Source organism: Onychomys torridus, chromosome 10, assembly GCF_903995425.1.
Source record: "Onychomys torridus chromosome 10, mOncTor1.1, whole genome shotgun sequence".
In the NCBI taxonomy this organism is placed as follows: Eukaryota; Metazoa; Chordata; class Mammalia; order Rodentia; family Cricetidae; genus Onychomys; species Onychomys torridus.
In genome coordinates this window covers 73,729,163-73,754,072 of record NC_050452.1, presented here as the reverse complement: position 1 = coordinate 73,754,072, position 24,910 = coordinate 73,729,163, and the positions used below count along the sequence as shown (strand labels likewise).

The 24,910-nt window shown below is 45.4% G+C and overlaps 1 protein-coding gene across 3 annotated transcripts in view; it reads left to right on the top strand.

Annotated features, from left to right (window-relative positions):
• Lrrc8c (leucine rich repeat containing 8 VRAC subunit C) overlaps positions 1-24,456 on the top strand; it is a 75,431-nt gene extending 50,975 nt beyond the window's left edge. For all 3 annotated transcript variants that reach the window (XM_036200858.1, XM_036200857.1, XM_036200856.1), the window contains exon 3: positions 21,957-24,456. In XM_036200858.1, the coding sequence (XP_036056751.1) occupies positions 21,957-24,230 (2,274 nt within the window). In that variant the 3' untranslated portion in view covers positions 24,231-24,456. The remainder of the gene's footprint in view (positions 1-21,956) is intronic.
• Positions 24,457-24,910: the final 454 nt, after the last annotated feature.

Below are 24,910 nucleotides of genomic sequence, written 5' to 3'. Positions count from 1 at the left end.
GTTTTAGACCTGAGCAACTAGAAAGGTTTGGTCTTGAGCATGTTACATTTAAGATATGTGTTGACCACGCAGGCTGTGATATTGAGTGCTGAGGTGGGTACATAAAGGGTAGCCATGAACTGATGGAGGCAGATGCAGAGACCCACAGCCGAACAACATTAGGCAGAGATCAAGAATCCTGCAGAGGAGGAGGAAAAAGGAGTGTAGGAGGCAGAGGGGTCAAGGACACCACAGGAAGGCTCACACGATCAACTAACCTGGCCTCATACGGGCTCGCAGAGACTGAGCCAACAACCAGGGAGCCTGCATGGGACTGACCTAGGCACTCTGCATGTATGTTACTGCTGTGAGCTTGGTCCTCCTGTGGGACTCCTAACAATGAGAACAGGGGCTGTCTCCGACTCTTTTACTGGCTCTTGGGACCCTACTTCCCATACTGGGTGGCCTTGTCCAGCCTTAATATAGGGAGAGGTGCTTAGTCTCACTGCAACTTGGTATGCCGTGTTTTGTTGATACTCATGGGAGACCTGCCCTTTCCTGGATGAAGACAGAAAAGGAGGAGATTAGCGGGGAATGGGAGAGAGGGACTAAGAGGGGAAAATTGGGGGGGTGCAGCTGGAATGTAATATATATATATATATATATATATCCCCAAAAGGGGGCATTAGCAATGAACACTCATCTTCTCCAGGAGTGAGGACAGGATGGGTCGGTTAGAAGGGTCCCCCTTGACTGGGAGCATCTACTACTAGAAGGGAATGTCATTGTCTTTTATTTGGAAGGGACACTAAAAGATGAGCCTCTGTGGCTTATTTTCTCTGTGGTGTAAAAGGAAACACATCTGCAGAGAGACTTTGTGGTTGCGGATAACTGGGAAATGGTACCGCGGGAAGTAGTGCCACACTGGCCTCTAGGAAGGGGACAAAGATTAACAATGGCCACTTTGGGAAGTAAATGAAGGTGCCTGGGTCAGCAGGAAGACTGCACATCTCTTTCTGATCATGCAGAGCTCTGACACAGGGCAGAAACTTCCTAACAAGCCCATATTCCAGGGCTGGATAGAGTGCAGAAAAGAGGACTCAGAAAGTCGGGGAGAAGAAGCCCTTAGCCTGAAACCAAATAAGAAGAGACTATGTCCACAAAGATATCTATGGTGCAGCTGGGGATGCGCTCATGTGGCAGAATGCTTGTCTATCATGCACAAATCCCTAAGTTCCATCTCCAGCACCTCATAAACCAGGCCTGGAGGTTGTAATCTCAGCACTTGGAAGGTGGAGGCAGAAAGATTGGAAATTCAAGGTCATCCTCCGCCATGTAACAAGTACAAGGCCAGCCTGGGCTATATGAGAACATCTCTCAATAAAAGAGTGTCTCCAGTGGACATCACTCAAGAGAGGTGTTGACGTGTTAGAGGGGGTGGGGGAGGGGGACTTGTCAATCATACTTTAAGCCTCCTTTTTACAACATTACAGTCGTCTGTCTGCAGCAAATCCTGTCTCTATTGTGTGGAAGCCCAGGGCCACCCACCCCTGCTTTTATGACTCACATCAGATAGGTCAGCTAGCCTGGACCTTTTGCAATGCTATTTAATCTTTACAGCCCTTAAGAAGGAATCTGATGCCAGTGTGCTAGATACAGAAAGTGTAGTTGGAGATGCCACAGTTCTGAGAAATGAGAACATCGCATCAAGTTACCAAGTCTGCAGGGCTCTGAACTCATGTTGGATGGCCGTTCAGTTCACAGACATCTGCAGGACAGCAATGGTCAGGCATCGTGTAGGGTGCTAGACATTGAATGAAAAATACAGCACAGCCCCAAATCCCAGTAGTCTGAAGATCTGGAAAATACACAAAGTGATACTTTGTAGTGTGTGCACCTCATGGACTCTAGTGAGAATATGCAGTGTGGTGTGGGCATCTCAGTCACTGTAAGTTAGGAAATTGAAGAGAAGACCATTGAGTAAACTCTCTAATAACATGAGAATGGGAAGAAAAGTCAGTGTAGGCAGAAGCAGTCTGGTCGTTTCATAAAACCTCCGGGGATCCACAGTGACAGAAGCCCGGATGCCATCTTGAGGGTGGAGTCAAGAATAGTCACATCCTGTTTGTGGCACACAATAGAAGACTCCCCTTAGCTAGAATGCTAAAGGTAATGCCACTGAGTAGTATGTTAACAACCTTGCTAGAATCCACGTGGACTTTCTTTAGTTCCCAGAATGAGCCTGTAGCAAGAGAAATCCTGTTTCTCAGATAAGGATTTGGAAAGATAAAAGTTGGGATAGCTTGCCCTAAAGGTAAGAGGTGCGTAGAGACAGCAGCAAACCAGTTCTCAGGACCCCTGTCTCTAGCCCAGTGGTTCTCAACCTTCCTAATGGTGTGACCCCTTAATGCAGTTCCTCGTGTTCTGGTGACCCCCAACCATAAAATTATCTCTTTGCTACATCATGACTAATTTTGCTACTGTTGTGAATCATAATATAAGTATCTGGTTCAGGCTATGCGACCCCCAGAGGGGTCAAGAACCACAGGTTGAGAACCCCCGCTCTAGCCTATGCATATACCCTGTGGAACATTTCACCCTGCACACACCAGTGTTGGAATATTGGGGGAGGGGTTTACACACATCCAGACTTTAGTGTATAAAGCAGTATTTAAAAAAAAATGCAAAATGATAATGGAGGGATATAAGGACAGTGGGGGATGTAAGTACAGAGTGTCAACCTCACAGATTCAGATTCTTTTAAAGGCTGTTCACTGTTGCCTGCTATAAGATAATAGCTTTTGCATTAAAGAAACAAGAAAAAAACTCCAATAAATTATTAAAGAAAAATTGAAAAGCGCCCAGGAGCCGCACTGCAGTGAACATACTGTTCCTCAGGAAAGGAGTATGTGCTCCCGTTCAGGCTCTGCTGCGGGAATCCTCTGAAACTGGCTTAGTAACCGACAGATCTTAAAATACAAAGGGCTCTCTGTGAAGCCCGCATTCCTTTCCCATCTCCACGGTGATATTAAAATGGCTAAAATGTGCTTTACGCCTTGCTGTTCCCCTGGGAAAAAGGAAAATGCAGTCCTCCTCTCTGACCTTAGTTACAAAGCAAGTTAATTCCTAGGTTTGAACACACAGCAGGGCAAAATCTACAGTAGATGGACCATTGATTGATGATGGAATAGTAACCCAACAGCAGCCTGGGCATCTTGAAAATTGCTTCCTCTGTGGCCATTCATGCTCGCTTATCTCTTTATTCCTAAAATATACTGTTCGTGTAGTTTGACACAGTGCAGCTCTGAAAGCACGGGGGGGGGGGGGGGGAGGCATTATCTATAAAAGGGACATTGGTTGGGCTCTTTCTTGCCCTGAAATGCAAAACTTAGAATCAACTCTTGTCTTATTTGTCTGGCAAATATTTACTCATTTCTAAGCAAGTGTCTATTTCAAAACTACTGTGGCAGAAAACCATGTGTAAATAGCATTCCTTACGTGACACCAGTCCACAGAAGAAACAGGAATCAATTCTTCATAAGCCAAGAGAGTCTAGGAGTGTGCATATCCTATTCCTGTACAGTTAGGCACCCTCAAGGACCCGCAGTGTAAACACCCAACTTAGCGCTATAAACAGCACTATTCAAAAACTCAACACACTCAGTAAAACAGACCAAATCCTGAAAGGTCAGGACGTTGCTTCCTGGAAAAACCAGATTGTTTTAGATTTCAATGACCCCAGGTTATCTTATAAACCAAATGCACAACAGCCTACAGGCAGCCTGATACAAATATAGAATGAGCAGTTAGGGACCAGAAACAGGAATTGGGGAGATGCAAGTCCTGGGAAGCCCTGGAGACCTGCCCTGTGATTGTTACACAGGAAAGGTATTTCCTGCTTTCTGGGTTGGGTGGGGGCCACAAGAGAATTATTTCGATGACTTGAGACCATTTTCAATTTAAAAAAAAAAAAAAAAATGTTTCAGTGGGTTTAGTCCGAGCACCCGGGGCAAACCGGCCAACGAGTCCATCTGTCAGCTTCCACAACAGAGCTTGTTGGAGAACTCTTTGGTGTCTGGAGCACATGGAAGTTCATCTCTACTTCTCTGTCCAGCTATGGCAAATAGCTTTGGATCAAAATGCTCGCAGGCAGCTCAAGGAGAGTCCAGGCAGGAGAAATATGAACTTCCGAGTCATTTCAGACTTCTACTATAGGTGGAGTCCAGTGTCAAGGGAAACTGTGGAGATACCCATGAGCAGGTTTAAAATAAGATCTCAGTTGGGTGTGGAGGCTCAGGCTGGGATCACACTTTGGGAACTGTGGTGATATTGTGTTCCCCAAAATATTGTGCACCCTAATAAATTTGTCTGGGGTCAGAGAACAAACAGCCACTAGATACAGAGCCAAAAATGGTGGCTAGAAAATGGGTCAGAGCAAGCCATAGCAGAAGCTGGGTGGTGGTGGTGCACGCCTTTAATCCCAGCACTTGGGAGGCAGAGCTAGGCGGATCTCTGTGAGTTCAAGGATACAGCCAGCATGGAGACACACGCCTTTAATCCCAGGGAGTGATGGCAGAAAGAGAAAGATATATAAGGCGTGAAGACCAGAAACTAGAAGCATTTGGCTGGTTAAGCTTTTAGGCTTTGGATCAGCACAGTGCAGCTGAGAGATTCATGTGGATGAGGACACAGAAGCTTCCAGTCTTAGGAAACAGGATCAGCTGAGGAACTGGCAGGATGAGGAAGCTGTGGTTTGTTCTGCTTCTCTGACCTTCCAGCATTCACCCCCAAAAACTGGCCTCAGGTTTGATTTTACTAATAAAACTCTTTAAGATTCATGCTACAGAGAGCTGAGGCAGGTGGATACACTGGATGCCAGCCTGAGCTCGCAGACCCTGTCTCCAAGGAAAAAGAATCAAAGCCTTCATCTAAGATATGTTTATAAATTTCTCTCCACCCACATCTATGTCCCCATTCTTCTTGAGACTTTGGGGGTGTTAAATGAAAACCATTTCAGCTGTGTAAATAGTAGCGAAGGGTCTTCTCGTCTGCAGCAGCAGTGGAGAACTGTGAAAGCAGCATGGTTTCAAAGCCCCGTTCTACCCTGCTACCGAAATCTTTGTTAGGACTCTCTCATCATTGTGGTTTATTCAGTCAGATGTACTTGGTCTCGCTTGGGACTTTGCTTCTCCTCTTCTGTCACTGACAGTGCAAAGCACAGTGGGTTCCTGGCACCAGGAGTAATGTATGAGTTAGCTTTTACCCCACTTACCTGCATTTGACAAAGGGCAGGAATCCAAGTACTGTTCTTAGACCCTCTGACACTGCATTGCTGATCAGTGAATGGGGACATTTTCCTTTACCTCGACATTGTGGATTGATATGATTTTGTTGCCTACTGTTTCTTTTAGGGGGGTTGGAGGGTTAAGACAGGGTTTTTCTCCGTGTAACAGCCTTGGATGTCCTGGAACTCTCTTTGTAGACTAGGCTAGCCTCACACTCACGGAGATCCACCTGCCTCTGCCTCGTAAGTGCTGGGATCAAAGGTGTATGCCACCACGGCCAGCACCGACTGTTTCTTCATGCATCTTTCCCCTCAGATCACAAAGCGCTAAAAGAACACTATGCTTCTCTCTATATGAGACCAAAGAAATTTATCATGTGTTAAGTCTCTGTTGCTGTTTATGTGTGTATAAATCCTTCAAAACCTCTATTTAAAGATCTGGATCAGCTGCATGTGGTGGTTCATGCCTGTCAGCATGAATTTAGGAGATAGAGACCGGAGGACCAGTACAAGCTGGAAGCTAGCCTGAGCTACATAATGAGTTTCAGGCCAGTCAGGGGCAGATAGCAAAATAAAAGGAAGATGACGGGGAAGGAAGGGAGGAGGGCTGTTCAATGTGGGGAGGGGATGACTCCTCAAGGCAGTGACTGATCCCTCCGTCTCTCACGTCAGGTCCTCTCTTCCCCTTCCACCACAGCTTTGTTCCTGCATATTCTCTGCCCCCCCCCTCTTCACCCAACCCCAGGACACTGGTGATCCTTGTGTCCCCCCTCCCAGGAATTAGGGGCCCTGTGGTGATTAGGCTAAAGATGAACCACATTTTAATTGTCAGCTGGGAAGTTTCTAGCTTGTGTCTGGAGCCTTTCATTTGATGCAATATGTGCTGCTACTGTTTACCCTTAAGCTAATTTTCCTTTGTCAAATCATGTGTTTTTGTTCCAAGCATTTTATAATTCCCATCCTTTGAGATAATATAGCATTCATATGAGATATGGTCCATAGCACTTCATGGTGTCGGATGAACTAAGAATAGTATGCGGATTCCTGTTCTTTGTCAAACCCTGGACAGCGGGGTCAAGGCAAACCATACATCATCCTTGGGGCCAGGAACTCACTGCATATAATATATAAATGAGTCAGGCATGGCTGGGCATGCCAATAATCCCAGCACTTGAAAAGCTGAGACAGGGGGATAGGGATTTCAAGAGCAGCCTTGACTACAGAGATAGTTCAAGGCCAAGCTGGTTTACATGAAACCCTGACTCAGAAAAAGGATAAATGAATGTATTGATTAATTGCTAATTAATTAATGCTATCAGCTAGAACGATACATAGCAGCTAAAAAGTTTAAAAGGAAAAAAAAAATGCCATTGAAAGCATAGGAGAAACTGAGTATCTGAGAAATAAGCCAACTGCCAATAGAGAAGACTTTCACAGGAAACGTTTAGGTGTCCAGTGAATAACACAAGATGTAATTTGAATAAACAGATGTTACACATTTCACATCAACACAGAATTGAGACTATAAACACGTCCAGTCCCCAGAATTATAGATCAAAACAATATTAATAAAATTCTAGTTAGATTTTTTTTTTTTTACTTTATAGACTCCCCCCCAAATTTAAATGAAGAACTCTTATCTATCGTGATAATGGGGAAAGAATGTTTGAAGAATGAAAAGACAGTCCTTACAAACTATATCATGCACTTTCCAATTCTTGTCCCTCTTTTCATACGTGGACTTGGAAATGACTTTGTAAGCTTTTTTTTTTTTTTTTTCAATTGTGCTTCACAAATAGCTAAGTTGTTAACACTAAGTTTCACAAGAGGGAAAGTTATCGGCTCTGAAGCTACATCATCCCTTACTGTGGGTCCAGTTGTAAGAATTTATATCCAGGGGCTGGAGAGATAGTTCAGCAGTTAAGAGCACTGGCTGCTCTCCCAGAGGACCCGGATTCAATTCCCAGCACCCACATCACAACTCATACCTACTTGTAACTCCAGTTCTAGGAGATCTGATACCCTTTGTGCAGGCAAAACATGAGTGCACACAAAGAATTTATATCCAAGGTGTAAGGTTATGAACTTGATAAAAACCTGGCCCCATCTGTGGGATTTATCCCTATACCTTCAGAGTGGAAATCAGCGGCACACACATGTAACTGCTTAAAAGAGTGGATTTTAGGAAATGAGTGAAGAGTTACAGATGACGTGATAGCTATCTACTGACAGTGAGCATGTGATAGCCCTGGGAAAGGGCCCAGGAATGTTGACTTGCATTCATGCCTCTATGTGGTCTGTTGACTCTGACAGACCTGCACCTCCAATAGCCTATTAATCCATTCCTGGATTAGTATATTAATGAGGCCAGAGCCCTAGTGATCCAGTCCCTACCAAAGACCCTGCCTCTGAACATGGCTACGCTGGGGAATAAGCCCTCAGTATATGAGTTTTAGGGGAGACGTTTAAGATGCAAACTGTAACAGACTTCTGTAAGGAAGATATCAATGATGCAAACCTCTTCTGTACTTCCTAGAACAGATTTTAGAAAGGAATGCTGCGGCTATAGTCAAGACCCTTCTGAAATGTTAGGTCATGAGTTTCTGTTACTGGAGATAACCTGCAGGAGGGTTGGGGCAGCACAGGAGAACGGGCTTCAAGAAGAATCCATGTGTCATGAGAACTCTGTTCCTGGCACATATTCATTATAGTTCTAACATCAGTGGGGTTCAGAAGTGATAAAAATGTCCAGTCCCAGGCTGGGGAGATGGCTTAGTGGGTAGAGCCTTAGCTGTGCATGTGTAAGGTCCCGAGTTTGAATCCCAGAGCCCAAGTACAGCCCGGCACATCACATGTGTCTGAAGTTCCGACACTTCAACAGTGAGATAGGAGGTGGTGACATGGGAGGTCCCAGAAGCTCAGGGGGAAAAAGATCCAGTCTCTACGTGGAATGTGAGAACTGAAGCCAGAAGTCACCCTCTGGTCTCCATGAGTACCATGGCAACCACACACACATACACAGAGATTTTTTTTTTAAATACGCAGCTCCTTACATGAAAACCAACAAATACATCTGAAATACAACTTCAGACACAAGTCCTTTGAAACCGTGAAGCCACTCTCCCGTGAGGGGAGAGTGCAGGAGATCCGTGTAGGGTAGTCAAACAGCAGACCAAAAGGACGGAAAGGAGGCTGTGGGCTCCCACAAAGGAACATCCACACAGAAAACCAAAGACACAGTATGGCGGGGACTACACGCATGAGGCAGAGTGGTCCCTTTCTCTGTGGACCCACAGAGTGGGTCACTTCAGTGAGATGGGGGCAAGGACTCACCCACATTGAACATCCATCATCTAGTATCCCCAAATGCTCAGGTTCCCCCCAATGCCAAGTGTCTTGGATTTCAGCTTCCAGCTTCACATCTGACTTCTCAGAGTTAAGAAGAGTTGAGTCCCACACTGTCTTGGAAGCTGGACCGCATGGATCATTACCGAGAGCAATCATTATTACCTCTGCTTTGACACATGGCCAAGTACGGTATAGGACAGACGATGCCACGAGCATATTGCATTGCTTCTAGAGGAGCCATGTTGCTTATAGGCTAGACTCCCGTCTGACTCCTTTTGTTCCTACCTGGTACCTTAGGCCCTAGCTTCTGAAACAGTGGGTTATAGCCTACGTGGGGTTACATGGCTGAATGTAAGAGGGTCACAAAAATTTGTTCACAAAAACAGTAAAAGGTTTTTTTTGTTTTTTTTTTTTTTTTAAGAGATTTTCTTATTTTATTGAGAATTTTATGTATGTGTATAATGACTCCCTGGTCCTCCTCCTACTTCCCTCCTAACTTCACGTTTCTTTCTTTTAAGTCCACTGTGTCCACTAGTGCTACCAGTATGTGCATGGGTGTAGGGCCATCGCCTTGAGCATGGGTAGCCTATCGGGAGCCACATCCCTGAAGAAACTGACCTTCCCTCCCCCAGTAGGTATTAGTTACCAGTAGGTCCTCAGATGGAAGTGGGGCTTGGCGAGCCTTTTCCCAGCCCATGCAAGGGTTTTGTGGGGTTGATCTTGGATGAGTTTTGTGCAGTACAGTTACAGCCTCTGTGAGTTCATGTAACAGCCACATCATGTCTGAAATACTTTTTTTTCTGCAGTCATCTACTACTTCTGCTATTACCTTTCTCTGACCCCCTCCCACTTATGATCCCTCAGCTTTGCAGAGAGGGGTGTGATGGAGATATCATCATTAGTTAGGGCTGAGCACTCTAGTCCCCTAGTCTCTGCACGTTAGCCAATTGTGAGACTCTGTATTCATCACCATCTACCACCAGAAGACGCTTCTGTGATGATGGTTAAGAGATGTATTAACCCATGGGTATAAATATACGTACATAGTAGGCATCTTGATACTATGTTCATGTAGCAGAGTAATAGGGGTAGGTTCTCCCCTGGGGTCCCTGATCATCTCAGCCATGGGTTCTTAGCCTGATGAGAAGTACCTGTCTGTCATATGATATGAACCAGTCAGAGAGTGGTTGGTTGACCCCATAACATTCACACCACTCTTGCCCCAGTGAGGCATATCTTGCCAAGTCAGTCATTGTTACAGCTTGCAGGTTAGGAGCTAGGTATCACTGTTGATGACTTCTCTCCCCCGGTAATATACATAGCATCTTCTGCACTACAAAACTTAGTAAAGACAAAGCTTCCAGGCTGGTGACATTTTGATTCTCCATGTCCTGTGATATGCATCATCTTCAACGGAATATATTTCACAGCTGGACATTTGTTTTAGTTTAGTCATCTATGGTTATTTAATTAAAAATTGTAGGTGTCAGGGTAAAACTAGACTTTTATCTGGTTTTCCTATTCCTTTTTTTTAAACACTTATTTTGTTTTATGTGAAATTTCATACATAAGTATTTTTTAATTTTTAGTTATTTTTCCAAGGTTGTTTTTTGAGATTAATATAATTACATTTCTCCCTTCTCTTTCCTCCCTCAAAACGTCCCCATATAACCTTTCCATTCTCCTTTAAATTCATGTCCTTTTTGTTTTTCATTGTTATTGCATGCATATATGTATGACATATGTTCCTAAATACAGCCTGCTCAGTCCCTGGAAGTACTGTTCTTAGGTCATTTCTACCCACCCTCCAGCTCCTCCTGTGTTCCCTTTCATTTTCTCAAATCCATGACCTGTGCTTTATTGTTGCGCTTCTATGTTCTCTAATTTGTGGATCTAGCTCTGAATCTTAAGATGTGAGTCTATAACCTGTAGTAACCATAGCAACCAGGAAAGTAAAATGGGACCATGGCAGGGAGCTCTAGAGAGGAGGATACCAGGACACTGGTTTGCCTAACTTTACCAATACCCAGATGTTACATGACATATCTCTAAGTAGACATTATCTGCAGTGCTCAGTAGTTACTTGTCCTTGTTCCCTTGGGTTGGATTTTATGAGCTGACCTGAGCCTTAAAACCTTCATCTGTTTTTATGGGACAATGTTTTTACTCTAAACCAATTTTTAAAGAATACTTTATCTTTATTTGTAGGGATGGATGAGTGTATGCCACATAGGTGCGTGTCCTCGAGGAGGCCAGAGAGGGAGCTGTAGTTCTGGGTGGTTGTGAGCTGCCTGACATGGTGCTGAGCACCAGGCTGGGGGCCTCAGGAAGAGCAGCGAGTGCTCTCAGCTCCTGGGCTACCCATACAGACTTAATTCTAAACCAGGTTTTAAATGAACTTTGAGGACTTGCTTTTGCTCACTCACTCTTGACTGAACTTCCTCATTCCGGATTTATATATTTTCATGTAAAGGTTAGTCGTTCTTCAATAATGGTGGTGTCTTCGTGATACTGGTTTATCTTACCCACGAAGGCTGTGGTCTTGCACAAGTTACATTTCTTTTTACAGAGTGACCTTATCAGAACTGGAAGAGAGTTTGAAAGACGTTGGGTGGAAGTCGGACGGAGATAGTTTGTCCTGGACACATGGATACTTTTCCTCGAGACTGTCTGGGGATAGAAGAGCCCTGTTCTGTCAGACTTGCACTCTGAAGGTGCAGATAAATTAGTGCACATTTATGGAATGTTGACTGAGTTCCCGGGACTGTGTTAGGAATTATGGGGAATACATAATAATTTAAGACTCCACCTCTGCCCCAAAAGGTTGTATGCAGTCGTTACAGAGGCAAAACAGCACAGTATTTATTCATTGCGTCAGTTTGCTCTGTACCTACAGGCACCAGGCTAGGTTATGACTACCCCAAACTTGCTTTGAACCCTAAAGATATCTAAACTGCTTCAAAGTAGAAATTCATGTGTGTACGCATAAAACTATATCATTTCTACAGTGAATATCATAAATAAATTTCAGTGGCTACAACAGAAAGGAGACTAATTCTACCTTGGAAAATCAAAGTCCTTAATGTCTTATGCAAGATTACAAGAATATAGGAATAAATTATATTTCTGAAATAAAGTGTTACAAGATATTACAAAAGGTGGGATTTGTAAGACTAGATTAAATTTTTCATAAATGTCCACATGGAAGATTGTAGCAAATAAGAACTTTGGGGGTGGGGGGAAATAGGTAGATGGGTAGATTGGTAGATGGATGGATGGATGGATGGATGGATGGATGGATGGATGGGGATAGACAGGCACACAGGGTAGCATTTCCTGATTGGATGAATAAGAGTTTGAAGACTTAAGAACAGAGGTCAGAGGTGGATGTCAAGTATCTTCCTAAATCACTTCTTCATATTAAGTTTTTGAGTCAAGTTTATGTAGCTCTGGCTGTTGTAGAACTCGTTTACACCAGGCTGATCTCAAATTCCAGAGATCCTCCTGCCTCTGCCTCCTGGCGCTGGACTTACAGATGTGCCACTGTGTCTGGGTGTCACAGCTTCTATCTGGGTTCTGGAGGTCTGAACTCAGGTCCTCATGCTTGTCCTTTACCCACTGAGCTATCTCCTGGACCTTATTTCAGTTTCGTTTTGAAAGTTTAATCATGGTACAGTAGAAATCGGTTACATTTTGCCTCTAACTATAGCACTTGGGACATTTCCATGTGAATGAAGTGTGAGCAAGTTAGGTAAGCCACATAGAGTTTGAGAGATCCCCAGAACCTGAGGCCGGATGCCCACCTGCTTCTCTCTATAGGCGCCTGCCTTTACTTCTCATACAGGAAGCACTGCAGAAGATGTACAGTCATAGAGGGAAAGCCAGGCAAGAAAACCATTTAACTAATGCCAAGGCTCTGGCCCCAGCCCTCACCATCAATCTCCTGTTGAACTGGGCCAGACCCCACATAAGTCACGAGGACTTTCTCTCCTGTAAATGTCTCAGAAGCGGGGAAGAGGGGCTGTCTGGCCTCTTTGGGATTGTGATCTGTCATGATCAGAGCAAAATGACAGCAAGAACAGCAAAGCACAATCATAACGAAGCCGGGACAGGGCAGAGCTGGGTGAATTAGCAAGGAAATGGAAAGAAGGTGGGAGAGAGAGCAGAGAAAGGCTGGCACCTGCATCTGAGCTGGTCTGCCAGGCTACCGTCACCCTAAGACAGAAGCAATACTGGGTTCATCCTGTGCTGCCAGCTCCGAGAAAGGAGAAGCTGCCCAACAGTGACTACTGTGCTGAGGGTGTGGCTCAACACTAGAGTGCTGTCTCCCATGCTGTGGTCCATAGCCTTACCCACAGAAGAGGATCCAGAGAGAAGCCTTAAGGGGAGCAGCCACATGGGCTGACTTCAAGGAAAAGTCCCACAGCTGGGGCTCAGACCTGAACCTGCTAACCCCTGGCCACCGAAAGGTCCAGTCCTCCTCCTTAAAGATGAGCATCTCTTCAGCCCTGACCCTCCCCGAACAAGAACAAAGAGGAGTCTTGGCTCTGCTCAGACAGCTGCCTAACAATTGTAACAGCTCTTCCCCACTTCCTCCCTTAAGGGTGGGCCCTTGTGATGTCACAATGAATGACAGACAGCTAATCTCCTTTAAGAATAATATGGTCTGTTTCTTCCAACAGATTGGACCCTAGTCATTGGCGTTATCACACTCCACTCCTTGGGAGCTATAGAATATTGATTTTGGATTATTATGGCAAATTCATAAAATAATCTTCATTTTCAAAAAATCTTAGAATGGTTTTCTTATTTATTTGAATGTTTCTAGTATTGAGTTCTTTGTGCTGTTGATACATTGTGTGCAAGCCAGAAGATTTATGTGTTTTTTTTTTCTTAAACATTTCCAATTTCTCTGATTCTATTCCTGCTCACAGACTTAGCAAACTGTAGCTGCTGAACAAGACGTCAGTCAGTCCTTGCAAATCACTTCAGAAAAAGCTCTTCCTGTATTATTACAGGGGCATAATTGTAGGTAAATATTTCAAATTTATCAAGGACATAAGCCCAACAGTCATATTCAGTGTATAGTCCTGGTGTTTATCTGTAGGTTTTATACCCACTGGATTTCCCCATGTGTTTTTAACTTTGAAATAGATGTTTCCTGTTGAAATCTTAAGTTTCTATGGATCCAGTAATTCACTGGTCTACTTGGAAAATGCCATCAGTCTCCCTAATTCCTATGTCCACCCTCAGTTTTCAGTCCCTCTAAATCCTCATTTGGTGCTGTGTGCTTCAGCAGAATGAGACAGACAATGTCAGTATCATCAACATACAGGAAATGAGACCATCCCAATTTCTGGGGATTGCCAGGCCAACCAGGAGTTAGAGGTGTTAACAGTAATGACAGACACCGTCGTCCTGTCACCCCTCTCAGAAACAATCATCTCGGCGTCTGCGGTAACGAAAGAATTGTGGTTCTGAAGCCAAATATCAGAGCACAGAGATGATCTTAATGTAAAGGTGTCAGCCTCCCAGCTCTGGCATCGTCTGAGTCTTCAGCAGTCAGCACTCAGCTCTGGCCATGTGGAGAATGTGCCTAAGAAATTGTTCTATCTCAGAAGGAGGTACCAGCAGCCAGATTCTTCCAGATAGTAATGGCATCTAATTACAGGCGTGCATGTAGGGGCCACTGCTGGGACTCATTATCCTTAGAAAAAGACAGTATTTACTGATCTGATGTTCACTGTGTCCTAATGTGTGGTACTATGAGGTGAAGCCATAGTGCCTGTCTCTGAGGAACTTACAGAGTTGAAGTTTCACTTGGTCTGTGTAATAATGGCATGGCATTTCTGTTGATTTATGTCCATAAGATTTGCCTGATGTCTGGTTTCTGTGAAACATATAGAATGTGTACAACTGTTACCTTCTACCACTGAGAAAGTTCTCACATATACAGTATATATGGTTGTTAGCTTCTTCACACTGAGAAAGATCCAGGGTTTTGTACAACCCTTCCTAGACATCTTGCCTCCCATCCCCAAGGACGCAAAGTCCCAAACCTATCAGTGTAGGTCCATCACTTGTAACCAGTGTACCACTCTGCGACCCTGAGAACTGGGAAGCTGTGGAGGGTGTGCAAGAGGCTATGGGTATGTGTGCAGGAGGCTGTGAGGGTGTGCAGGAGGCTGTGGGTGTGTGTGCAGGAGGCTGTGGGTGTGCATGCAGGAGGCTATGGGGGTGTGCAGGGGGCTGTGGGGGGTGTGCAGGAGGCTATGGGGGTGTGCAGGGGGCTGTGGGGTGTGCAGGAGGCTGTGGGGGGTATGCAGGAGGCTGTGGGGGTGTGCAGGAGGCTGTGGGGGTGTGTAGGAGGCTGTGGGGGTGTGTGCAGGAGGCTGTGGGGGTGTGCAGAAGGCTGTGGGTATGTGTTGAGGAGGCTGTGGGGTGTGTGCAGGAGGCTGTGGGGGTGTGCAGGAGGCTGTGGGTATGTGTTGAGGAGGCTGTGGAGGTGTATGCAGGAAGCTGTGGTTGTGTGTGCAGGAGGCTATGGGGGTGTACAGGAGGCTGTGGAGGTATGCAGGAGCCTGTGAGTATTTCTGTGTCTGGTTTTTCTCTCTTTTGATTCTCTACATATAAACCTTCCTCTGTGCACACATTCCTTCTTGACCATCTTGTAAGTTTCTAACATCCCCACTAAAAAGACAACCCAGACAGCAGACTACTTATTATCCAATGCCAGGTGTGGGGAGACACTTGGTCTTGTTTCTTCTTACAAGTAATAAAGGCAGACTTTTTGCTCAATTCTTGGGTTGCACATGTGTGTTGCAAAATATCACACTCCGAATCTTATGCATGCTGATAAGTAGGGGCTCTGATGCTGAGCTACAGCCCCAGATACTACTTATATTTATTAAATAACTAGTTAAACTTTCACAATTTGCTTAAGACTCTTTCTGCTCTTTTGGCTCTCTGGGTCTAAACTTCCTCCATGCTCATTGTGCTGTTTCCTAACCATTCCATACGTGTTAAACACCATCCCTAAGAGGGAATCTAGACACCTTGTTATTATCCAGGACTGGGAAGAAGCTGAGTTAGCTACAAAAACACACAGAGGCACTGAAGAAACAGTGTGGAGTGACAGAATCCAATCTGAAAAGCCACATCCTATCTCGTTCAACTGCAGGGCATTCTGGAAAAAGCAAAACTGTAGAGGAGGTAAAAGTGAGTGTTTGGTGGAAGACCAGGGTTCTGGAAAGGACAGCAATGTATAGGCTCAACACAGAAGACCTGCCAGACCATGAGACTGCTCTGTAGGATGCTCTAGCGATGATTATGTGTCATAGAGCTGTCCAGACACAAAGAGGAAACAAGACTAAGTGATGTCACTAATGTAGCTGTGGACTCTGGGTAATAATGGCATATCAGTATAGGCTCATCTTGTACATTGTTGTAGTGTATCACCATGAAGGGCGCTGGTACCGGAGTCTGTACATTCCTACAGGTGGGAGGCTCATGGGATAGTGCTGTACCTCCTCTATGTTGCTGTCAATCTAATAAAACTTTTCTAAAAATAATAATAAAGTCATTTAAATAACAGAGGAGAAGACATGCGCACACAGACAGGAAGTGACGGCGCCACTCAGTTTTGCTTTCCCATGTCCCCTAGAGACAGACAGACCTTGTTTGTCCTGGTCACAGTGATGCAGCATGTGTGGTTCTCATGGATGTCTATTTTTGCACTCTGGGGTGGTTGCCCCCACATACCCAGGGCTGGGCTCAGAGGACCGCAGGCTTATGAATAAGACATTTAATAACCCCCAAAGTGTCCATTCCTTTAGTATCATGGGCCCTGATTTTTCAGTTCCTTCTCATTCCCTGGAAGGTTTCACAACACTCAAAACATTTTCAGTAACCTGAAACAAAGTCAGCATTTTCTGAATTAACCCTTCCTCCTCAGGAACAAAACGGGTGCCTGTTGGCAGTGGCTTTGTCCTCTGGGGTCCGGTTTCTGGGAGACAATACTTATGTTTGCTCAGTAACGGTACCTCAGTGGCGTGAGAGTGGCTTCCCAGAGAAGTGTGTAAAGAGTGAGAGTCCGTCTTCCTAGTACTCTTCCCTTACCCAATGCAGCCTTCTGCTCCCGCCCCTGGAACCTACGAGGTTCCGACCTTCCACTCCCCGATGCCCTGTCCAAGTCTAGAAGCTTCAAGACCCAGTGTAGTCATACCTCTGGAGCACCCCACCCCCCTCCACACCTTAGCTCTTACTGCATTCCTGTGCCACCCGGATGAAGGGCATCCTGCCTCGTGTGTGCTCTTGTTGACCCTTTGTACGGCCAGTTACATCTGCAGCAAGACTGTAGAGCAAGCACTGTCTGTGCCCCTTTCCTTTCCTGTGGTGTCCGTCATACAGCGGACACTCGGTCAGCGTTAGCTGATAAAGAACAGCTTCCTCGGTGTCTCTCAACCAGCCATGGAGAATACAGCTTGGGAGTGCATTTCTCACTGATTCTTTCTTAGGACAGCAGGGATAACTTGGTTTGCTCTGTCTGGTTTGGGGCACCCCTGGTTATCAATGCTTTGGGGTATCATATTTAGTACCAGCTATATGCATCTCTAAAGAGTGAATGGAGGCTGACAGAGACAACTACACATACATACAGTGTATATTTAATATAACGGTTACTCAAGACAGATTAACATTATGGTGAATCTGTGCTGCTTCACTATTGCCAAAATAAAATAACTTACACTGCCAAGTCACCTCTTCCTGTAAAAAGCTGAATATCTCTGGTATAGTTCACCTGCCTTTTTATTGGTCTATTCTACCAGCTTGGACCAAATCTGCCATAGCTGCAGAATTGTAGCTCAATGGGTAGAGTCCTTGCCTAGCGTGCACAAAGCCCTGGGTTCCATCCCTAGCATTGTCCAAATTAAGTATGGTGGTTTGGACATGCCTCAGCCACTTAGAAGACAGAGACAGGAGGATCATGAGTTCAGGGTCATTCTTAAGCTACTTAGCCAATCCAAGGCCATGGATCTGTGATACATGAGACCCTGTCACAAAAGAAATATCTACCCAGTGGCAGCGGTACACAGAGACTCATAATTTGTTAGAGTGTTGAGAATAAGTGACTGTTCAATGGTCAGTCCTAAATGGGGCATCTGTATCAATCCCCCTGACCAACAAACTGTGGATTATTAAGGAAGAAGGGGCAGAAAGAGTGAATGTAAGAGCCACAGGATAAGGAGGAGGGCTGTGAAACACTGTCTTCTGGCTGTGACATGGCCATTGCATTCAGAAACTCACAGCAGCTGTGGTTACCTGCACAGGAAAGAGCAAGCCAGTCCGAGTCCCAGTGTGGGTGGTAGACAGGCCCATGAGGAGCCACCCCTAGCTGAGAAGCTGCTGGCAGTTGGTATCTGTTTGAGGAGGAATCATTTTTCTTCAGGGATGTGGTCAGTGATAGGTTGTCCACACTCCAATGGACATCTCTATGCCTATGGGCATTCAGGCATCACTAATTGGACTCAGTTAGTTATTAAAAATAAAAGAGAAGAGGTATAAGAGGGGGAGTGGGAAAGTCTAGGTGAGTAGGAGAAGAGATTTGGGTTGGATGTGATTAAGATACATTGTACATGTATATGAAATTACCAAAGAAATTAAAAGACTATTCCTTTAAAACAAAAATCTGTCTTAGGGTGATAATGACTCAGGCCTTTAATCCTGGCACTTGGGAGGCAGAAGCAGGCAGATCTCTGTGAGTTTGAGGCCAGCCTGGTCGACAGAGAAAGTTACATACTACACAGAGAAACCCTGTCCCAGAAAACCAAAACAGCAACGACAGCAACAACAATCTGCCTTAACCAAACAGAGCAGCAATATCCATAACCACTGTGAAGCCCCGTCTTTTCAGATTGTAAGCTGCAGACTAAAGCATACATTGGAACTGTGGATGAATGTTGTATCATGACTAACTGTCAGTAATGTACATCCATGATTATGGAAAGCCTCGTAAAATGTTCGACTCCAGAACACTCCCCATTTAGGTGTAGAGTCATGGCGGGCAAGATAGCAAAGCACACGGGTGGGCTGCAAACCCAGACACGCGTGTCCTTGGAGCAGGAGTGGAACATTGAGCGGGCTAGATCGACCACCAGGCTTCCTTCCAAAACCAGGCAGCAACGGACCGTGGCTTCCTGCCAGCGAAGGCAGCTAAAAGCGTTCCTGGCAGGATTAGAGCCTGGAGCCTGGTCACTCTTTGAAGCCAAAGCTCCTGTCCCCAGGAGGACCTGGAAGAAGGATAATGGACCAGAAGCTAAAGCTGGTGCCTCAGAGGAAAGTGCCCTAGGGTACCCAACCAGAGCTCCAGTCAGCCTGCTCACTGCCTCCCATGCCATTCACTGTCTCCCAGCATGGGTCTGGAAGGTGATAACACCCCCAGTGAAATGCCAGAGCTCTGTGGAAATGCCTAGGGATGGCCCCCAGGGCCAGATGGATACAGAAATCACCAGAGCACACTCGGTTAGTGGAAAACCACCCCCTACTCCAAACACACCTTCCCCAGAATGAGTGAAGAAAACTGAAAAAAAAAAAGGCTGAGATCAAGCTGTGCTCATGCATAATCTCAGCACTCAGAAGGCCACAGTAGGGCCCGTCCAACTTGCTCCAAGTCGGCTGACAAAATCTCTTTTCTTCTTCCCAGAGCCCTCTGCACAGAAGTTCCGCCTATTCTCTCCTTCCTAGCTATTGGCCATTCAGCTGTTTGTTACACCAATCACAGCAACACATCTTCACACAGTGTGCAAATATCCCACAACAGTGCCTGAGGAAGTGGTACATTAGAAGTGAGTTCTGGGTTCCCCCAGTTCTGAACAAGATTGAGAGGACTGCAGAGCACACCCTTCTAGGGAAGAGGGACCACAGGGCAGGAGCATGTGTCCATAGGAGGACAAGGATGGAGCTGTGTGAAGTAGCATTGGAAGATATTTTCTAAAACTGCAGAGAGTTAAGTCCTTTGTGCCCAGTGTGGAGCAAGGAGGGTCCCTGTGTATCCAAGATTAAAGTGATACTAGAAAATCCAGGATTCAGTAAAGTCTTACCAACTACCGTAGAGAAAGATAGGTCACTCACTAAACCACTGAACTGAATTGGCAGCAGACATCGCACCAGCAAATAAACAGAAGGAAACAGAATCGTGTTTTCATAGGCAAAGGGGAAATTACTTTCAACACTTAATTGTTAAACTTTCTGAACTATTCCTCAAGAAAGAAAAGCACCCTGCTGAAGCTACCCCAACTAAACAAAGTGGGCACACAACAAAAGACTTAAATTAGGGTCAGTGTTTGTGAGGAAGAGGAAAGTTCTTGGTAGGAGGAGGAGGGGGTGAGAGAGGGTAACTGGAGGTGGAAAGGGTATAAAATTCACTGAGAAAGAAGAAAGATAATTTTTTAATTAAAAATAAAGGTTGGTGAATAGAGGGCTCTGTGGCTAAGAGCACTTGTGGCTCCTCTAGAGGATCCAGATTTGTTCCCAGCACCCATGTTGGGCTGCTCGTCACTCTAGCACTAGGGCATGTGACACCCTTTCCTGGCCTCTGTTGCACTGAAACACGTGTGACATGCACACACACGCGCGCGCACACACACACACACGTACATATGAAAAAATTATAACTATAGCTTTAAAGAAATGTTTTTAAAAAATGACTAAAGCAATAGAGACGTTTATTTTCAAACCTATCAGTTTTTAAAATAGGAGGTGGGCTATATGACGTCACTTAAGTCACTCAATGCCTTGGTCTCCTGAGCTATAAAATGGGAATCACAAGCATACTACCTTCTGAGATTAAGGTGACAGTTAAACCAGGCACAATGACACACACCTGGGATCCTAGCACTTGTGAGGTAGAAACAAGAAGAGCAGGCGTTCAGGGTTGACCCCAGCTTCATGGGATGTTTGAAACCAGCCTGGACAACGTGATACCCTGCTAAATAAAATAAAATGTAAAAGTGACAATTCAGAATTAATCCCGTGATACTGGAATGGGGACAGTTGTGTGCTGAGCATCCTCACCATCCTCACCATCCTCCTCCTCATCCCTAGGAGAGGTGTGCTTCATGCCCACATTGATAGCACCCACACCTAGAAGGACTGGCTTTATGCGTCTGCCTGGTGGGCTCCAGCACCCTTGTCACCCTCTTGTAATCACAGACTATGCCCCCGGGTCCGCTTTGCAACACCTTCAGCTTCTCCCCCCTCCGTAATCAGTGCGGAGACCTTTGCTGTCACGGGGCCCTGGCTCTTGCAGAATCACCACACCCTGGGTTTCTAGCCTTTAAAGATACAGACAGACCTGTTCTGTTTTCTTCCTGTTTACATTTACTTATTTGTGGGTGCCCAGGTGGAGGTCCGTTCTCCCCTTCCACCTTGTGGGTCCCCAGGCTCAAACTCCAGACACCAGTGTCTTTATCCACCATCTCACCAACCCCAAACCAACTGTCCCTGTGTTATTAATTCCATGCATCGTTACTCTGTCTTCTTTGGTTGTTTGTCCTCTGAACGCTTGCTCATTGTCCAAATTGTTCCAAGTTCCTGAGCCTCTTAGTGAGGGTGGCGTCTCTAAGGTGGTTTCAGGAGTACCCCTGCCTCATCCCGGACATCCCACCCTGTCTCTTCTGTTCTCCTAGGAGCTGCTCGATGTTCTGACTCTGTAGGCTTCCCAACAAAGCCCTGGCAGAGCAGCCAAGGGGCTCAAGATTGTTCTCCAAGGCAGCAAATTACTGCATGAATGGGTTGCTATTGAGCACTGTTTATGATCTGTCATCTCTAAAGAACGTGGGAAAGCTTCCGCGAGAGCCCCGTTACATCACAGCCAGTTAGCTCATCGTGCGTGTAGTGCATGATGTGGGTGGAAGGAAAGCAGTAAACAAGAACACTATTTCCATATTTCTTCTTTCCAGCATTTACACGTCTCATACACAAACGAATACGGCAATGAAAGCCATCCAGTTCAAGGCAAGATTCTCCCAGGCCACAGTGATAGAAGAAACATGAAGGTTAAAAATATTGAATATCCCCTACACACTCACATTGCCATGACTTGCTCCATGCCCTGGCAAGACCACTGCTTTGTGTCAATCTTTGATGTGGTGAACAAAATCAGATATTTCATTTTTCCATGACATGGGCTAAGAATAAAATCTTGGTGGTGCTGGAATCAAATGTTATGTTCTCCAGGCAGAGGAAATGGACATTTATTGGATGTTATTGCTACTTTCCTTGTGCTAATGACATTACAAAAGCTCTTTGGGTAATATAATTTGAAACTATTATTTCTGTATTTCAGGTCATGCAAGACAGGATCATCTGCCTTCCGAAAAGAGTGCAGCCTGATCAGAACCACTCTTCCATTTCCAATGTCTCTCAGGCAGTTATCAGTACCACCCCACTGCCTCCACCTAAGCCCTCTCCCACCAACCCCGCCACGGTGGAGATGAAGGGATTGAAGACAGACCTGGACCTTCAGCAGTACAGTTTCATCAACCAGATATGTTATGAGCGAGCCCTCCACTGGTATGCCAAGTATTTCCCGTACCTTGTGCTCATCCACACCCTGGTCTTCATGCTCTGCAGCAACTTTTGGTTCAAATTCCCTGGTTCCAGCTCCAAGATAGAACATTTCATCTCCATCCTGGGGAAGTGCTTTGACTCCCCGTGGACTACACGGGCGCTCTCTGAAGTGTCTGGGGAGGACTCGGAAGAGAAAGACAACAGGAAGAACAACATGCACAGGCCCAACACCATCCAGTCTGGTCCTGAAGGCAATCTGGTCAACGCCCAGTCTCTCAAGTCAATTCCTGAGAAGTTTGTGGTTGACAAATCTACGGCAGGGGCTCTGGACAAAAAGGAAGGGGAGCAGGCGAAGGCCTTATTTGAGAAGGTGAAGAAGTTCAGGCTGCACGTGGAAGAAGGTGACATCCTGTATGCCATGTACGTTCGGCAGACCGTGCTTAAGGTTATCAAGTTCCTAATCATCATTGCGTATAACAGTGCTCTGGTTTCCAAAGTCCAGTTTACCGTGGACTGTAACGTGGACATCCAGGACATGACGGGCTATAAAAACTTTTCTTGCAACCATACCATGGCTCACTTGTTCTCTAAACTATCCTTTTGTTACCTGTGCTTCGTGAGCATCTACGGCTTCACGTGCCTTTATACCTTGTACTGGCTCTTCTACCGTTCTCTGAAGGAATATTCTTTCGAGTATGTCCGGCAGGAGACCGGAATCGATGACATTCCGGATGTGAAAAATGACTTTGCCTTTATGCTCCACATGATAGACCAATATGACCCTCTCTATTCCAAGCGGTTTGCAGTGTTCCTGTCTGAAGTCAGCGAGAACAAATTAAAGCAGCTCAATTTAAATAACGAGTGGACCCCTGACAAACTGAGGCAGAAGCTGCAGATGAATGCCCACAACCGCCTGGAGCTGCCTCTGATCATGCTGTCTGGCCTTCCAGACACCGTGTTTGAAATCACAGAGTTGCAGTCTCTGAAGCTAGAGATCATTAAGAACGTCATGATACCCGCCACCATCGCCCAGCTAGACAACCTTCAGGAGCTCTCTCTGCACCAGTGTTCTGTCAAAATCCACAGCGCAGCACTGTCTTTCCTGAAGGAAAACCTCAAAGTCCTGAGCGTCAAGTTTGACGACATGAGGGAGCTGCCCCCCTGGATGTACGGCCTCCGAAATCTGGAAGAGCTCTATCTGGTTGGTTCTCTGAGTCACGACATCTCCAAAAATGTCACCCTGGAGTCCCTGCGGGATCTCAAAAGCCTTAAAATTCTCTCCCTCAAGAGCAACATCTCCAAAATCCCTCAGGCCGTGGCAGATGTGTCCAGTCACCTCCAGAAGATGTGCATCCACAATGACGGCACCAAGCTGGTGATGCTGAACAACCTGAAGAAGCTGGTCAATCTGACAGAGCTGGAGCTGGTACACTGCGACCTGGAGCGCATCCCCCACGCCGTGTTCAGCCTCCTCAGCCTCCAGGAACTGGACCTGAAGGAAAACAACCTGAAGTCAATAGAAGAAATCGTGAGCTTCCAGCACTTGAGAAAGCTCACTGTGCTCAAACTGTGGTACAACAGCATCACGTACATCCCAGAGCACATCAAGAAACTGACCAGCCTGGAGCGACTGTATTTCAGCCACAACAAGGTAGAGGTATTGCCTTCCCACCTCTTCCTCTGCAACAAAATCCGATACCTGGACTTGTCCTACAATGACATTCGCTTCATCCCGCCCGAAATCGGAGTTCTGCAAAGTTTACACTATTTTTCCATCACTTGTAACAAAGTCGAAAGCCTTCCAGACGAACTCTACTTTTGCAAGAAACTTAAAACTCTGAAGATTGGGAAAAACAGCCTCTCCGTACTTTCACCAAAAATTGGAAATTTACTATTTCTTTCCTACCTAGACATCAAAGGCAATCACTTTGAAGTTCTCCCTCCTGAGCTGGGAGACTGCCGGGCTCTGAAGCGAGCTGGGTTAGTTGTGGAAGAGGCTCTGTTTGAGACCCTGCCCTCAGATGTCCGGGAGCAAATGAAAGCAGAGTAGCTGATTTCTCATCAAACCGTGACTGAAATATGCTTCTACCAAATACAGTGTAAAGAGTTAGGTCATCCTAATTAATGCCTTTCCTATATTATTTTTGGGGTTTTGGGGTTTTTTTTCCGTTTTTTTTTTCCACACAAGACAAAATGTACACAAAGATTGAGTAAGGAGTATGTATTTTTTAATAAAAATTTGATTGTATTTTTTCAATATGGGTGGTTCCTTCTGGCTTTGGGTTTTTTGTTTTTTTTTTTTTTAAACTTCAGTTCATTCTTGTGAGAGGAAAGGAATTGTAGCTCATGTGCATTTTGGCATATTTTAAATGGGTTAAGATAACTTTGCCAACACCATTTTTACCTTGTTTCTACCTGTCAGGTCTCTGTTAGTACCATCGTCATGTGTACCAAGGAGTCTGGGCCAATTGTTCTCATACCAGTGGCCTTCTCCATTGGCCGGCTTTCCACTCCGCAGTTCACATAAGTACATTGTCACAGAGCATTGTCTTGAAAATTCTCCCTCTTCCAACACTATCAATTGTATTATTCCCGAACAACATTTTCAGTTAGCCTCAGAGGGCCTTTTTAAATGGGTGAAGAAAGCAATCCCCAGTGGTCACCATCCTTGTGTTCATTTATCATTTGTTGTTTAACTGATTTGTATTTTTACCAACCTCCTAAAATTTG